Below are 17,580 nucleotides of genomic sequence, written 5' to 3'. Positions count from 1 at the left end.
GCGGTTCTACTCGGCGTCGGGCTTGTCAACTTCGTTTTCTCTGGGTTTGAACTGGAGAGCCACGCTGTTGATACAGAACCGCTGGCCCGTCGGGTCCGGTCCGTCCTCAAACACATGACCCATGTGGGCGTCACACTACAGGACACAGATCATTCACACGCACACATATATGCACGCACACACATAAGCACATACACACACACGCGTATGCATACACACACACACACACACACACATAAGCACACACACACATAAGCACACACACACACATACAAACACACACAAACAGTGATTAGAATACACACCTTGGTCAGCAGCAAATATCAAGATACAAGATACTTGAATGCCACACAACTATGGTTGGTGGTAATTGTTTGCGGTACAGCATGTTAATTAAACACTGGGACATCAAACATCAAACACCCCCCTCCCACTCCCTACAATAAATACATACAGGACAGGACAGTCACATATAAGTGTCAGTTCAATTGAGTTCATGTTCAGTTCATGTTCGGATGCTTGCCCGTCTGTGCAAGGGGGGGGGGGGGGGGCGGGCCAGGACATTTAGTGTTTGGACTGCTGTGGTGAAAAAACTGTTTGTGAAGCGTGTGTGTCTGGTTAAAATGTACCTGTAGCGACCTGAGGGCATGCGCTGGATTGTGTGGTGTGCTGGGTGGGAGGGGTCGTTGACTATTTTACCAGAGCGGGTGACTGTGCGTGAGGTGTAGATGGAGTCCAGAGAGGGGAGGGAGCAGCCAATTATTTTGGAGGCTGTCTTGGTGATGCGTTGAAGTTTGTGTTTGGTGTGTTTGTCAGTGGAACCGTACCAGACTTCCAGTTGCCTGAGGAAGTACAGGCGCTGCTGGGCCTTCTTGATGATGGCAGTGGTGTTAATGTTCCGTTTGAGTTTATTGCTGATGTGGGTGCCGAGGAACCTGAATGATTCCGTTAGGGTTCAGTTTGTCCATATCTAGCATAAGCACTTCATCCTTCTAGTCAGTGCTATCGCGTGTGGTGTGTCCACTTTTTTTTTAAATGTGCATGAAGTACGCAGTTAAAACATTTGTCAATGATTCATTCATTTATGTGATTTTCCACAAGGCATCACTAAAATACCTGCATTTTAAAACTGGTTGCCTTGCTCCTGTTGAGTCCCCAGAAGACAACAAAGGCAGACTTTCATTGGACCCAGTCAGGGGTGTAAAGTACTTGAGTAATTGTACTTTGTTACAATACTTAAGTATTGTTTTGGGGGATTTGTACTTTACTTGAGTATTATTAGGTTTGTATACTTGTACTTTTACTCAATTACATTTCAGAGAAAAAAAACATACTTTTTACTCCTTACATTTAAAATGCAGACCTACAAAGTACAAATCTTGCAGGTCCAACCATTTTAATTAGTATATTTGTTTCTCTGGCCAAACTAACATTAACGTTATTAACTTAATCCTGCGGCCGCACTTTATTTAGCCAATCAAATCCTCATCAATGGAAAATTAACCCGCCCATACCTATGCTGATTGGTCCTAGAAGGCGGAGATCTTTGATTAAACACCTGCTATCAGAAGAATAGACAGTCAGAAAAAAAGTTTTTACTTTTACTTTTTAGTACTTAAGTACATTTAAAAGTAGAAACCTTTTTACTTTTACTCAAGTGTGTTTTAGCCAGATACTCTGACTTTTACTTGAGTAAGATTTTGAGACGATACCCATATTTTCACTTAAGTATAATTTTTGGGTACTTTTTACACCCCTGGACCCAGTTTACGTCCTGAACCGAAAGCGTTAAAGAGCCCCAGCGAGGATGTATTTGAAGATGACCTACAACATCCCCTGAAAACAACCTCTCCAAGTCAACTGAACTTTGGCCTCGTAATAACCCAGAATGCAACTCACATTTTTGCAGAGGACCTCTGTCCCGGCGCTACCCAGGCTGTTGTCAGGGCGACGGAGGATGGAAGTATGGCTCTCGTCACGCCCCCATGTCCCATGAGCCTCTTTGAACGCCGGCCAGCCAGTCCCCGAGTCATACTTAGCCTCTGAACTGCCCAGAGGAACAGGCAGATAGTTAGACACACGGACATAGAAAGTCAGGGGGAAATATGTTGCTAATCTTTGTAGGCTGTAGGTGAAGTGTTAGGGGCTAGGAGGGAAGGGGAGGGGGAGAGAAGGTAATTGACAATCTGGTTTACACATGTTTTACCCAAAGACGTGAGTTGTATAGTTTAAATGTCTGTGAGCTCACTGTACTCTCCTTCTCTCTCCCTCCTAGTTCAGAAGGTCATTGACGATCTGGTTTACACATGTTTTACCCAAAGAGGTGAGTTCTATAGTTTTACCCAAACGTCTGTGAGCTCACTATACCTGTACACTGTACAATCTTAACCTTTAACATGGCCATGTGGTATAGAAATCTGAACATAAAAGGAAGGAATAAGTTGCAGACAGGGGTGCAGTGCTGGGCATAGGCGGTCAAGCGACGTTTGGGCTTCGTCACTGAGGCAGAATTGAGCGCATCCTATTATTATGCAAAGTCTAGGTGATAAGTGCCGGCCGGACTGTGTGTGTGTGTGCGCGCGTGTGTGTGCGTGTGTGTGGCGTGTTGGGCGTGTGTTATGTGACAAAAGACCGCCCGTCTCGTCCCCAGCTCCGACTCATGAAAGAGGAGAGATACATGTATGCGCGTGCGCGCGGGAGCGCGCGTGCACGTGGCGTTTGGCCTTGGCCCATATTACGACTGCACCACTGGTTGCAGAGGATAGTGAATTTGGCCTCTAAAACCATAGGGAAGCCACAAAAACAGCGAAGCTACATCTACAACAAAGTGCTTAGGAAGAAAGCTAGGAAGATAGTGGGTGACCCCTCTCTATGGGAAGTTCGAGCTGTTGACAGAAACCGAAAAAAAATTATAATAATAATAATTTAAAACTCCTTCATTCTTAATGCCATTAAGACCATTAAATTAATCTTGCACTTGTTAGACCAGTTCCTTGTTGATGATGTATTGTATTCCTACTGTACGTTCTCTGCACTTTTCCATTACAGATGTATGTATATGTATAATGTACAATGTACCGTACTTTTCGCACTATAAGTCGCACCTGACTATAAGCCGCAGCAGCTAAATTGAATGATGTGTACATATATAAGCCGCACTGGACTATAAGCCGCATGTGTTTTAATGTTTAATTACCATATGTAAGGAGTGGAGCCTGCGGCTTAATTTGACTCAACACGGGAAACCTCACCCGCCCCGGACACGGAAAGGATTGACAGATTGATTGCTCTTTCTCGATTCTGTGGGTGGTGGTGCATGGCCGTTCTTATATTGAGCTTTAAGTTCCCACCTCTACAGAGAATGACTCCCACCTCTACAGAGAATGACTCCCACCTCTACAGAGAATGACTCCCATTGGGACACAATACTGTCGGACAAATAACAAGAATTAACTCATTTACAAGTTGTATTAAGTAAATAAGGGAACAGATAAATAACATTTCAATGCAGTAAAAAAAACAATATTTCGATTTTCGGTTTTTGTCCACATATAAGCCGCACCGTTATATAAGCCGCAGGGTCGAAAAATGGGGGGAAAAGCCACGGCTTATAGTCCGAAAAGTACGGTAATGTCCGGCAGCGTGGCTACATGAGTAGAGCTCCGGACTCATGATCGGAAGATCACCGGTTCGAGCCCCGGTCAAAGCCGTTGTCGGAAAGTGGTGTTGTTGTCCAGCAGGGGGCACTCTGTCCGTTGGACTAATCAGTAACAATGCCCCTGTTACGGTGATAGGGACACCGTATAGCTGTGAGTGCCGTCCTTCGGATGAGACGCTAAACTGAGGTCCGACTCCTGACTGAATCTCGGTCATTAAAGAACCCAGGGTCCTATCGCAAAGAGTAGGGGGGTCCCCAACGTTCCCAATCAGGTCTCTGACATCGAGGCCACCTAATCATCCCTTCCCCTTAATTGGCTTATATCAATCCCTGTCTCCTGAGCCATTCAGCCATTGTGTAGTGTGATGTGTGGCTGGCACCAGTGTATGGTTGCCATTGAGCCTGCGTAGCCCAAGGTTGGGTGCTACCAGTGGTGGTGAAGGAGGCAATTTCCACCTTACATTGTGGGGAGCGCTTTGAGTGTCTAGAAAAGCGCTATATAAATGTAATGAATTATTATTAATGTCTGCTGTCATTGTTGTTGTTTTATTTGTTTGTTCAATGGTGAGACCAAAGACAAATGTCCACACTGTGGACAATAAAGTGAAACTAAACTAAATTAAACTACTCTCCTTCTCTTTCCCTCCTAGTCCAGGAGCTGGAGCCGTTACCTGAAGAGTGGAGAGTCGCAGCAGATGCAGTGGTACATCCCCACCTCACTGTGGTGCAGGTAGAGCCCACTGAAGGGCTGGGGAAACACACACACACACACTGCTGTAAGTTACTTTGTTGGAGACAGCAGCACCAGATCATCTGCAAACAGTAGGCATTTGACTTCTGTAATGCCTACTCTCTCTCTCTCTGTATGTACAACGTGCACACACACTGTACACAGTCAATGGCACTTCGGCGATAATAGCAGACCTATGTAGATGATGTTATGTGTTTTGGGTATCTATCTAAAACAAAACATGCCTGAAAGCTGGTTGACTTCACGATGGACCCAAATGTCATTCTGATCTTATACCATGGATTTCTGCTTTGCACTATATAGTATATTGTATATTAGTGTATTGTATAGTATATTGTGTGGTAACTCAGTTACTTCTACTCTGCATTGAACATTGTACATATGTACATACTGAACACTTGTGCCTACGTATGTGACTTCTATTTTATACTTGCTATACTTATTTTATTTTATTTTATTTTATTTTATTTTATACTTATCTATTTTTGTCTAGCACAGTCTCTGGAGCATAACAGAAAGAAGCATTTTGTATAAAAGTATTCTGTACTTCTGTATGACAACTAATAAAGAAACTTGAAACTTGGATTATATGCAGACGACACTGTACATACATCTGATTACCATTATTACTCAGTAGTATGCATTTATATATACTTCAGCTGAATTACTTGTACAAGTGATGCCTATACTCAATGTATACCTACCTATTGCTTTCACTGTCTACGGCTGCCCTACACTGTAATCATAGCAATCATGATAATCATAACTACCTACCTCATACTATAGTCATATAACTCTGTATGAGAGCATGTACAATAGTGCTGTATATACCGTGTATATATATATACATTTATATATTTATATTTACCGCGTATATACAGTATATATCCAATTGTCCATCCATATATTATATCCAATATAACTGCATATAATTATTCTATATACCTATTTATACACCTACATATAACCCATACAACTCAGCATGATAGCGTGTACAATAATACTGTATATACTGTCTGTCTGTACATACCTGCACATACCTCACTTAGTTACGCTGCTGGCCAGTATGACTTACTACCATAGTGCCTTTATACCTGTATCACTGTCATATTAATACTACAACTATGTACATACTACTGTAGCACTATTACTCAGTAGTACTAATTCATATATGTTATACCTATAGTTCACCTGCACATTGTATATTACTGTTGCACTTTACTGTTACATTTGCATTCTGGTTGGATGACAAACTTATTGTCATTGTACTGTACGTTTGCTGTATAATGACAATACATTTTAAATCTAATCTAATCTCATTTATATTGCTACTGTACTTTACTGTTACATTTGCACTGATTAGATGCCAACTTTCAATGTTTCTGCAGGACGTCACGTGACAATGTAACATCACAGCTGAACCACATAAAGTCTACACCACAAAGTCGGAAGTCATTCTCCAACCTCCAGAATCTCAAGACCCTTTTCACATCAGCCACTTTGACTTGTCATAGAAGGGGTTTATACAGAATAATGAATATTGTAATTATTAATCTATGGTTCATTATTAATTATCTATGGTTACAAGTCAGAAATGGCTGCTGTGAACTGAGTCCACAAAACACCGGACAAAGTCCGTCTCTCTAATCTCACTGGCCCTGTGTTGAAAGGTTTATGAGGTCACACAGCTTATGTATTGTGTTGTTGCTGTTGTCCAAAGCACCGTCCCATACCGTGAATGTATACATCTTCACAGTTAGGTGAGGAGTCAAAGTCTACCTGTGTGTGTGTGTGTGTGTGTGTGTGTGTGTGTGTGTGTGTGTGTGTGTGTGTGTGTGTGTGTGTGTGTGTGTGTGTGTGTGTGTGTGTGTGTGTGTGTGTGTGTGTGTGTGTGTGTGTGTGTGTGTGCGTGCGTGCGTGCTTGCGTGCTTGCGTGCTTGCGTGTGTGCGTGCGTGCGTGTGCGCATGTCTATATTCAAGATTCAAGATTCGTCACATACATACACAAGACATATAGTGAAATTAAGGTGGCCATGCCCGCCTTGATTGTGCAACAAATACAAATAATAATAGAATAAAATAAAATAGATAATAAAATAGACATGATAAAAGAGTACTAAGATAAAATACAATACAATGCTAAGCTTACGAATTAAAAGGTAATGGGTCCTATATACACTACTATACAATATCCTATACAATATACAGTTATACTATGTATACTAAACTATCCTAGCTATACTAACTATACTATACAAAAACATACAGTTCTGTTTCTTCCTTTAAAGTGTGTGTGTGTGTGTGTGTGTGTGTGTGTGTGTGTGTGTGTGTGTGTGTGTGTGTGTGTGTGTGTGTGTGTGTGTGTGTGTGTGTGTGCGCGTGTGTGTGTGTGTGTGTGTGTGTGTGTGTGTGTGTGTGTGTGTGTGTGTGTGTGTGTGTGTGTGTGTGTGTGTGTGTGTGTGTGTGTGTGTGAATAAAGAGAAAATAGAGAGGAGAGAGAGAGAGAGAGAGAGAGAGAGAGAGAGAGAGAGAGAGAGAGAGAGAGAGAGAGAGAGAGAGAGAGATAGAGAGTAGGCATTACAGAAGTAAAATGCCTACTCTGTGCAGATGATCTGGTGCTGCTGTCTCCAACAAAAGAAGGGCTACAGCAGCACCATTATCTTCTACACAAAGTCTCCCAGACCTGGGCACTGACAGTGAATCTAACCAAGACAAAGGTTATGATGTTCCAAAAAAGACCCAGGGGCGAATTCACAAAGGGATTGTGCAGCTTTTTCTGACGCTATGCCTGTGCAAATAGCTCTGAAACACACCTTGCTATTCACAAAGCACGTGCAAAAGGTGAAATACCTTGCTAACTGTGTTGCCATCAGCATTGCGTCTCTGTGCGTCGGTGCTATTTGCGGGTATTTAAATGAGGTAATATAGGCGGGAAATGTGCCCCTTTCTATGCAAATTAGCCTCATTGCAAAAACACTCCAATTCACAAAGATCACCGCTAATTGCCACGCACAGTTAAAGTGATGTTATTTACGTCTTCAGGTCCATGAGGAATAGACCGTGTTTCGAAAGGTTTATTCTGGAGTATATGAGAATGCAGGTTCTATTCTCTTAACCTGTTAAGCCTTAAGGTCCCCCTATAGGGGGACCCTGCTTTTCTTTATCATAAATCGATCAATAGAGACCGTATTAGATCCCCAATTATCATATCATGGGGAATCATTGGAAAGCCACACTCATTGGCTACAACCCTGTGCAAAGATTTTCGATATCGCCAAATGATTGACGGAGCTAGAGCCCCAGGAGTCGGGGGTGGTAATGTGTACTTTTGCGTACTTTGGGGCACGCCTCATTATCGGCATGTAACTCGAGAACCGCTGAACAGATTTTGTCACCTGAAAGGGCAATCGACAGGCAACAAATAGGGCTTTAATTCTATCTATATATTGTATTAAAAGAAATGCACACCCGAGCCACTAGAGGTCGGCAAAGAATCATCCACATGTGGGCCCTTGGATGTTAACACATTGGGCGCCAATAATGTTGTACGACGGGTTTCAAGGTCATGCGAATTCTGCCAATCCACAGCGTACGACGTTATTGAGATCATATTTCATTTTTTAGCCATGGTATTCATAATTCCCTCACCCAGCCTCGGCTGATACAGTGGGAGCCTGCACAACTCTGCAACGCTTCAATACTGCCGCCTGGTGGATGATCGGGCGAGTTACAACCGGAAATGGATCTCTGGTGATCTCCGTGCATCTGGGAAATGCGTCCGGCACTCACATATTGTTGCGGGACTCTAGACACACATCTGTGTATATGGATCGCTGCCATAACTCAATAATCGATATGATTTGGGTGTTTATTATTATTATACAAACCGGAAATGGATCTAGTAGATCGCCGTCAAATAAGTGGGATCTTTTTCCTCCAGTCTCATCGGCGAACGGTAAGAGGACAGTAACGTTACTTTCAGCGTGTTTGTTTATTATTATTAATGCAAACTGCTCTGATCAATATATCACCCATACTACATAAAGCATTTACTGACGATCACGGAATTATAAACGACCCCCCCCCCCCCGTTCATCCGCGCATGATGAGTCATAACGTTTAGGATCATGTACAGTTGAAATTTTTAATATAGCATGTATCGGCAACAAACGGCAGTTGATAATCTATATATGTGTGTATGCCTATAACTCACATTCTAGGAATTACTGCAGAAAACGATAAAAACATATTTATATTCTAGAGGTATTTTTGTATGAATCTATGAATGAAAAAGTATAACGTTCCTACATCCTGAACGATAGATAATCGATGTTGAATGGGCCATAGTAATGTCAATTTAGCAATACAATTTAAAAAGTTATAGCCCTGCAAAGGTGAACATCTCCATAGGCTTAGAGTGGTGGCAGAGAGTGGTATGAGACGGGCAAACTCTGTGGCAGTTAATGTGTTAAGAGGTTAATGTTTTTAAATATTTTTTTTTGTAGCCAAGAGTAAAGACCATAACCCTATCAAAAACAGTAGTCAAAGTGTATATTTTAATTTTTACCGATGTTTTATACGATTGATCGGAAATACGAATTTAACAGAAAATGCTAATTATCGTAAAACCGCAAGGAAATTACTAAATCCAGATTCAACCCTGCCATTGGAAAGAGGAGCATGTTCCCTATCCATAGATGTATGATTTGGCCATAATAAGGCCAAGGTCAAGTTCAAGGTCATATATGAATTTATAATTAAAATCGATTATCATTAATTACTGTATCTACAAATCCTTGTTTAATCATCTTCCCTTTATTCATTTGCTTAGATTTTTTGTACACATGATCTCAATAAGGTGGTGAATGAGCTCAGTGAGCATTTTCTCGTACCCCGCAGATTTAACATGGTATTATTCACCATATATATAATAAATCAAGACTCCAAATGCTCCCAATGTACAAATGGGGACGAAGGGACATTTATGCACATGTATTGGGACTGCCCACCAGTTAAGACATTCTGGAAAGATGTGACCCAACAATTATCAAAACTCGTATCTTGGAATATACCTGTACACCCCTCGGTATTACTATTGAATGATGTTTTTGAGTTTGCAGTAAATCCACAGCTAAAGAGATTGGTTTTATCGGGTATCACAGTAGCTAAAAAGCTGATCGCATCACGCTGGTTTCAACCGGAAAAAATGTGCCGGAAAGTTTGGTTTCTTACATATCTCGATGTGATTTATCAAGAAATATCTACAGCAAGAATTCTGGGTCTCACTGAATCCAAAATGTCAATGTGGTTAGAAGTGGTGGAGAGAATAAAAGCTAGCTTATAATGGTAGTGTCTGGTTAGGTGCGAGGGATAATGGAGGTACTATCCAAGGTGGGGTCCGGGAGGGGGGGTTCGAGCTGGAGCATATGTGTGTAGGTTTTTAGATAACAGGTAGGGGTATATCCTATATAAGACAATTAACTAAAATGTGATTTCATTGGATGTGCACTGACAACTAATGCTTGTATATCTTATCGTGTGTTGTCATGTTTGTTTATGTGTTTGTTTAAAAAATAATACAAAAAAAAAATACAAAAAAAAAAAATCATAATTTATATTCTCCTTTTCTTCATTACAATTTACTCAGCCTAGTAACAGACACAATATTTCTGACACTGGAAATACCCCCAGGTCCCTAGATGTTCCTAGATACCAAGAACATGCAAATTGACCTTGCAGAAGTAGAGCAATCTTCCATTTACTTAGGCATGTACCTTTAGGCGAAATATTCCTACAGCTTAACAGGAAACATTAAACACAACTTAATTTCTCACTCTAAAAATATTTTCACTGTCCTTTCACAGTGCATAACTTCGGCCGAAAGATGGACAGGTCTGCTCAAAATAATTTATTTTGGGATGACATGAAAAACGATTTGGTACCATCTGGGTGGGCACATTCTAGATGTGATGTTTCTATTCCTATACATCCCTAGATGGTGTTTTGATATGACCATGATCACGTTTTTGTGCACCTGAGTCTCCTGAACACGTAGAGATAAACCGGAGAAAAACCTTCCTACGCTGAGCTATATGGTATTTCATACCTCCGCAACAATGAGGCATTCACCTGTAGGGGGTAGGTGCACAAAAATTACCATATAGCTCATCGTAGGAAGGTCCCATCGACTCTGGGTTTATCTCTATGTGTTCAGGAGACTCAGGTGCATAAAAATGTGATCATGGTCATGTCTCTATTACAGTATTGATTGTCAGGACTTCCAATTTGCGATCAGAGAATTGAAGCTTCTGTTGTCCTAGGACATGCATACTGTCGCATGGTATCAGGAGCCACTCAGATGCTCCACGAGCCAACTGCGCTGTCAGATATCCGGAACAGATTGCACGCCGTGAGCCAACAGTGCTGTCAGATATCAGGAGCAAATTGCACACGTATGGGCGTGTTTGCGCTAGTATATCATCCACACAATATCTTTAGTGAATAGGTTGCAAAGACTAAACACGCAGTTAAGGGTGCTATTAGCGGGCGCAATCCATTCTTTGTGAATTCGCCCCCCCGGTCTCCAGCACCGCGAACACAATTCCTCCTAGATACGATTGCCCGATAGCACACAAAAACTATACCTCGGCCTAAACATCAGTGCCACAGGGAACTTCAACCAAGCTGTGATTGACCTGAGAGATAAAGCAAGAAGGGCTTTTTACTAGGGCTGCACGATTCTTGCTAAAATGTGAATCACGATTTTTCTCTCTAAGAATTGAGATCACGATTCTCTCACACGATTCATATTTTTCGTCATCATTTAAAAAAGTTAAGTAAAAAGTAAAAAAAATATATATATATTTATTATTATTTTTAATTTCTTTGTACTTTTTTTTTATCATCTTAATTTAGAAATGAGATCGCCAAGATTCAGCAAAATGGGACAAACACCAAATTGAGACTGCATGCAAATCCATTCTCCGCATTCAACGGAAAACACCAAATAGTGCATGCAGAGCAGAACGAAGATACCCACTAATCATCAAAATACAAAAGAGAGCATTTAAATTTTATAACCACCAAAAAGAAAGTGACCCAGACATGCTCTATAACAACACCCTCACCTACAGAGAGACCCTAGAGAGATGCCCACTCAGACAGATGGTTCTGGGACTCACAAACAGCAGAGCTAGATATAAATCACATTAACCAAATTATATATAATCTGACACATCAACCCAAAACCAGAACAAATTGGAATGCTATTTTGCCCTAAACAGAGAATACATAGTGGCAGACACCTGAGCACTGTGACTGATCCAAAACTAAGGAGATCCTTATAGGTACACAGACACAGTGAGCACACTGTGAGAAAGGCCGCCATAGGCAGACCTGGCTCCCAAAAGAAGACAGACTGTGCACCCACTGCACACAAGACGAGGTGGAAACCGAGCTATACTTCATAACAACCTGCCCACTATACCAAGACATCAGAGACATACAGTATACGTCCCACAAATTGCAAACACCCAAGAGAGTTTGAAAACGTGACAAATAATGGAAAACTCCCATACCTACTGGATAAAAGTACACAATGTGCAAACACAGCAGCAAGATTTGTGAGCTGTTGTGACAAGAAAAGGACATCCAATGCAATACACCACCATAAAGGCTGTCAATCATACAAGTATTCTGTACTGTAGTGATCTCTGTACATAGAACACACAAACAGACCACATATACTGTACCTTTAAATACACTTGAAAAACCCATGTCCCATGTCAATAAAGCCCCTTTGAATTTAATTTAATTGGATTGAGAGAGAGAGAGAGAGAGAGAGAGAGAGAGAGAGAGAGAGAGAGAGAGAGAGAGAGAGAGAGAGAGAGAGAGAGAGAGAGAGAGAGAGAGAGAGAGAGAGAGAGAGAGAGAGAGAGACTTACCTCCTCTGTCCCCTTCTCTCTGGCAACAACATACTGTTCAGGAGTCAGTTTCTTATGCCAGTCTGTGGTCTCATCATAACGAGTTAAAGACGGCAAGGCTGTATAGAGAAAAAAACGGACCATCTTCAAGTAGAACATACACACACACTATTGATTGATTGATTGATTGAAAAGTTTATTAACAGATTGCAGAATGGGTACAGTACAGTACAGCTCAATACATACAATTGTTAAGAGGATGCAGACCTGAGAAAGACTTTCGTCTTGTTTCCATCAGGGTCCCCCATTTTCAATTCATCATATACATCAAATACTACAGGATAGTATTTGAACAGTTTGAACAGTCACGTACATAAGCTCTTTCAAGCAACATAATTTGATTCCGGAGTGTTAAAGCCCCTAAGAAAGATTAGGCCTTGCAGGACGGTTTGGGAGAAGATCAAAGATTACACGGATTTTGGGTATTGGATTGGTCTTTCTATTACGCACGTAATAAAAAAGGATTGCCTAACTGATTCTAATTCATTGTGCACTCCAGTTGCTGGAAAATAACAAAATAAAAAATACTACAGAATAGGTTTCCTGCAATGGAATTACAATAATATCCTAAATGACAGGGACTTGCAGCAGAGACGCGAGCACGCAGCTCATCAGGTCATGCGTGCAGCGACAGAAATTAAAATGTAATGGGATGGGTTGTCCGGTACCTCGACTTGTGGAGACGGGGCGGATGAAGGCTGGTATTCTCTTGGGTAGCACCGCGGACTTGACCGTCGCTCTCTGGGAAACGACGAAGGCGAGTCGGGCGATGAATCGAGACATGCCGGAAAGTCAAGTGCAGAAGAGCTCAGTATAAAGTCTGCAGCTCACGGAGTTATCGGCTCACTTGACCGCAGTGTTATACACTGGACGTCGACTCCACACACACCAGCCAGTGTCTCTACGCCTCCGCGAGTTTGCGCTGGTTCCCCTGCAGCCAGGACTGTCACTCAACCTGCCGCCCGTCTGGTGTAACTTGTGTTGTGTTGTAGATAATGATGTACAGACTACAGTATACAGTTCACTCGAGTCGACCACGTCAACAATAAGATGTCCAATTAAATAGGTAAAAGTTGAAGAGGCTGATAGCCCTGGGCCCCTGGCGCGCCTCCCTGGTTTATTGCTGGATAAACTCACAGTAACGGCAATTAGGCCATACGGCAAGGACGAGACAGAAGGCGAGGCTATATTGCCTATTATTAGCAGGATGCTCTTGTCGAATTAGGAAATAAATGAAATATATATTATATATATATATATATGAGAGAGAGAGAGAGGGGGGGGGCTGATGTAAACAAGACGAAAGTCTTTCTCTGGTCTGCATCCGCTTACCAATTGTGTGTATTGAGCTGTACTGTATTGTACCCATTCTGCAATCTGTTAATACAATTTTCAATCAATCAATCAATCAAAGAGAAGGAAAGAGAGACAAATTTAAAGGTGCTGTAAGCGGTATTTCTTTTGTGTTGAATAGCTCTACATTCAAACAGTCATCACTGATATAGAGTGTCCCTCGGCTCTGCAGTAAACACAAAATAAATGTTCTGGTATCCCGTTCCCACTTTATCCAATCAGGAGAGAGAACCCTAAATGTTTTTACTTATTTAAAAATAAATTCTGTTTACTGCAGAGTGGAGGGACTGAGAGGCCCATGTTACTGACCAAATACTCTATCAGTGATGGCTGTCGGAGTGTAGAGCTATTATTTGAACATATCATTAACTGTGGAAAATATCGCTTTGTGAACTGAGAGTCGAGGCTGCCAGCAGGCAGATAAGATGCAACCAGCTCTGACTTGCAGAGACTGACTCAGTGAGGCCAGAACACACAGCCTGGCCTTGTCTGTGGAGTTTCAACACACTAGAGCCAGGAGACAAAGGTCAAATCACAACTGTGAGAGAACTACATTACATCTGGCCGATGTCATTGTCTACCGAGTTGGTATATGGCATGTCCACAGCAAAACATCCGATTGATGATGATATCATTGTTGGGAGGGGTTCACTTTGACTGGGGCAACTATAGGGCAATGCTGTGGCCATGACATACAAGTTCAAGTTTACTTTTATTTGTCACGTATAAAGTACATGTACATTACAGTGAAATGCTTGGTTCTGTATGAGCCCCTGAGAATGTGCTTCATACAGTAAAGTAAAGTAAGTAAAAGAGGAATAAGTCCCAACACTATACCATATACAAACTAAAGTACAACCTAAGTACAATGAAGTAAAAATGCAGACAATGAAGTACAAAATGCAGACAATGAGGTATGGATGTCGTGCAAATCTCTTTAATAAAAATATGATGTAGTTCTAAAGTGAGTGTTAAGGTGAGTATTTGTTTAAAGTGAGTGTGTGCATGTGGATGTGTGTGCAATGCGTGGGATGGGTTGATGTTACATAGTCATTGAGTATCCGGGATAGAAGCTCCTTCTGAGTCTCTCTACACAGAACATTCCCCATGACATACATATACACAGAACATTCCCCATGACATACATATACACAGAACATTCCCCATGACATACATATACACAGAACATTCCCCATGACATACATATACACAGAACATTCCCCATGACATACATATACACAGAACATTCCCCATGACATACATATACACAGAACATTCCCCATGACATACATATACACAGAACATTCCCCATGACATACATATACACAGAACATTCCCCATGACATACATATACACAGAACATTCCCCATGACATACATATACACAGAACATTCCCCATGACATATACACAGAACATTCCCCATGACATACATATACACAGAACATTCCCCATGACATACATATACACAGAACATTCCCCATGACATACATATACACAGAACATTCCCCATGACATACATATACACAGAACATTCCCCATGACATACATATACACTAGGGATGCTCGATATTGGCTTTTTTACCGATACCGATATACCGATATTGTCCAACTCTTAATTTCCGATACCGATATCAACCGATACCGATATATGCAGGGTTGTTGTGGAATTAACACAACATTATGCATACTTTTGACAATAAATAAAATCAGAATTTGTTCTTACTTGCTTGCCTGGGTAAATAAAGGTTATAGAAATGTATTTTTTTTTGGAAAACCGATAGATATTTTCCGATATCACATTTTAATGCCGATATCGGCCGATAATATCGGACATCCCTAATATACACAGAACATTCCCCATGACATACATATATACACAGCACATCAGTGCACATGTAACATATTTCCCAATCCATTGTCCATTGAGCAGCTTTACTCTATACCTCAGATTCTAATTATTTATTGTAATATAGAATATAACTGATAGGGCATACAGACCATTGTTTACACTGTTTATTTTTATATTCAGAGTTAATTATATTGTTTACTGTTTATTTTTCTCATGTTTTTACATTCAGATAAAATTGTTTGGAATTTTTTTCTCCACAACTGAGGTAGGTAGATTACATTTTTAGAGACTAAAGTACCGAAAAAAGGTACCGTTGGGTACCGGTATCGGTTCAAATGTGAACGGTACCCATCCCTGACTGGTACTGTTTCGCAGCAAGGCTAGTGGCCTCCAGGAGGATGCCGGGCTGGTGCATGAGGTCCACTACGTAGGCAGTGTAGGCACTCGTCCGGGGGAGGAGGCCGTAGGCGGAGGCCGAGGCTCTGGAGAGCAGCACCACGTTCCAGGCCCGGTTGTACTCGCCTCTCTCCAGGGTGCAGCTCACACCTATGCGGTCAGCCAGACACTGCACGGGCGTGTAGGAGATAAAGCACACAAGGTCAGGGTATGAATACAGGCTCTTGTATCCGCTGTTCCCGTGGCAGTGGCTTTATTAACGGACGTTTCAAACGCGGTTCACGTTCAGAGTGTCACCTTTGGTGCTGGGATAGATTCACCGAACAACGAGAGCCTAGCAGTGTGGGGACTTTTGTTTTGTTTTGTATGTGACTCAGGCGGCTAGCTGAAGGATTGTGTGGATGTGTGTGTGTGTTTATCTACCTTTTTCACATGTAAACTAGGTAAAGATAGTTGAGAGGAATGAAATGGACACAGTAGGGAAGACAGGGACAGATGGAGAGAGAAGAGAGGAAGACGGAATAAAAAGGTCATCATTACATGAAAGAGTACAAAGATGAGTGATGGAGACCAACTCGGTCTAAAAAAGTAAATAAAGTACTAATTGGCCACAGGAAAAAAGGTACATAATGTAATGTTATATATTTAGATTTCGTAAACTAACAATGATTATGGTCACAAGGGAGTGCTCTGACCACTAGACTAAGACACTCACCCACCCTGATACAAATACAGCAATACTATGATTATTTGTTTTAACATTTAACAGTTATGGTTAAAATAAAAGTGTATTGTACCCATTCTGCAATCTGTTAATAAAGTTTTCAATCAATCAATAGGGTTATGGTTAAGGTTAGGTTTAAAGGAAAACTCCAACATTTTGGGAAATTAGCTTATTTGCCATCTACCCTGGAGTTAGACAAGAAGAGACATACCTTTTTTCTTCTCTGTGCATGCAGTGGGAGTAGGAAGACGCACACCGTTAGCCTAGCTTAGCGTCAGTCACTGGAAGTAGGTTCCTCCATTAGCCTAGTTCCCAACATCTTCCTACTCCTACTGCATGCACAGAGAAGAAAAAGGTATGTATCTTCTTGTCTAACTCCAGGGTAGATGGCAAATAAGCTAATTTCCCAAAATGTTGGAGTTTTCCTTTAAGGTCATAGTTAGTTTAGTTATGCAAGTGAACTCAGATGTTTTCGGAAAACGTTGAATGTTAAAAGAATATATATATATTTTTAAATACGTCAACTTTATTTACATATTTTAAGCAAGAGGGCTGTGGAGACAGATAGGATGGAATCTTCGGTGGTTCAGTGGGCTATGGGTTCTGGTCCCTTCCATGGAGCCTTGTAGCATGTGATCCCTGCTCTCTCCTCGTTTTTCCTAAATTTCCCTACTATGTATTTTTTTTTGTATGAAGCAGAAATGCCTTGAAATAATAAAAAGGGTAGATGGGATGATAGGAGGGGACATAGGCAGAGAGAGAGAGAGAGAGAGAGAGAGAGAGAGAGAGAGAGAGAGAGAGAGAGAGGATAGAGAGGGAGGATAGAGAGGATAGATAGAGAGGATAGATAGAGAGGATAGATAGAG

General features: G+C 41.4%; 2 protein-coding genes across 2 annotated transcripts in view; both read right to left on the bottom strand.

The window, feature by feature from the left end:
• Positions 1 to 6: 6 nt before the first annotated feature.
• Positions 7 to 13,174, bottom strand: msrb2 (methionine sulfoxide reductase B2; the record flags this gene model as incomplete). The annotated part of the gene is made up of 5 exons (XM_084325808.1): positions 7 to 135; positions 1,900 to 2,047; positions 4,330 to 4,406; positions 12,353 to 12,450; positions 13,060 to 13,174. 5 exons carry the CDS (start codon positions 13,172 to 13,174, stop codon positions 7 to 9), a joined length of 567 nt encoding a protein of 188 aa, XP_084181934.1.
• A 2,751-nt stretch (positions 13,175 to 15,925) lies between these two features.
• armc3 (armadillo repeat containing 3) overlaps positions 15,926 to 17,580 on the bottom strand; it is a gene marked incomplete at both ends in the record, with an annotated part of 51,894 nt that continues 50,239 nt past the window's right edge. The window contains one exon of the mRNA XM_084325807.1: positions 15,926 to 16,159. Within this exon, the coding sequence (XP_084181933.1) occupies positions 15,926 to 16,159 (234 nt within the window). The remainder of the gene's footprint in view (positions 16,160 to 17,580) is intronic.

The sequence above is a fragment of the Notolepis coatsorum genome, assembly GCF_963971535.1.
Source record: "Notolepis coatsorum genome assembly, chromosome: 12".
Lineage (NCBI taxonomy): Eukaryota > Metazoa > Chordata > Actinopteri > Aulopiformes > Paralepididae > Notolepis > Notolepis coatsorum.
Note: the sequence above shows the minus strand (reverse complement) of the source record. Positions and strands in the feature narration are given on the sequence as shown.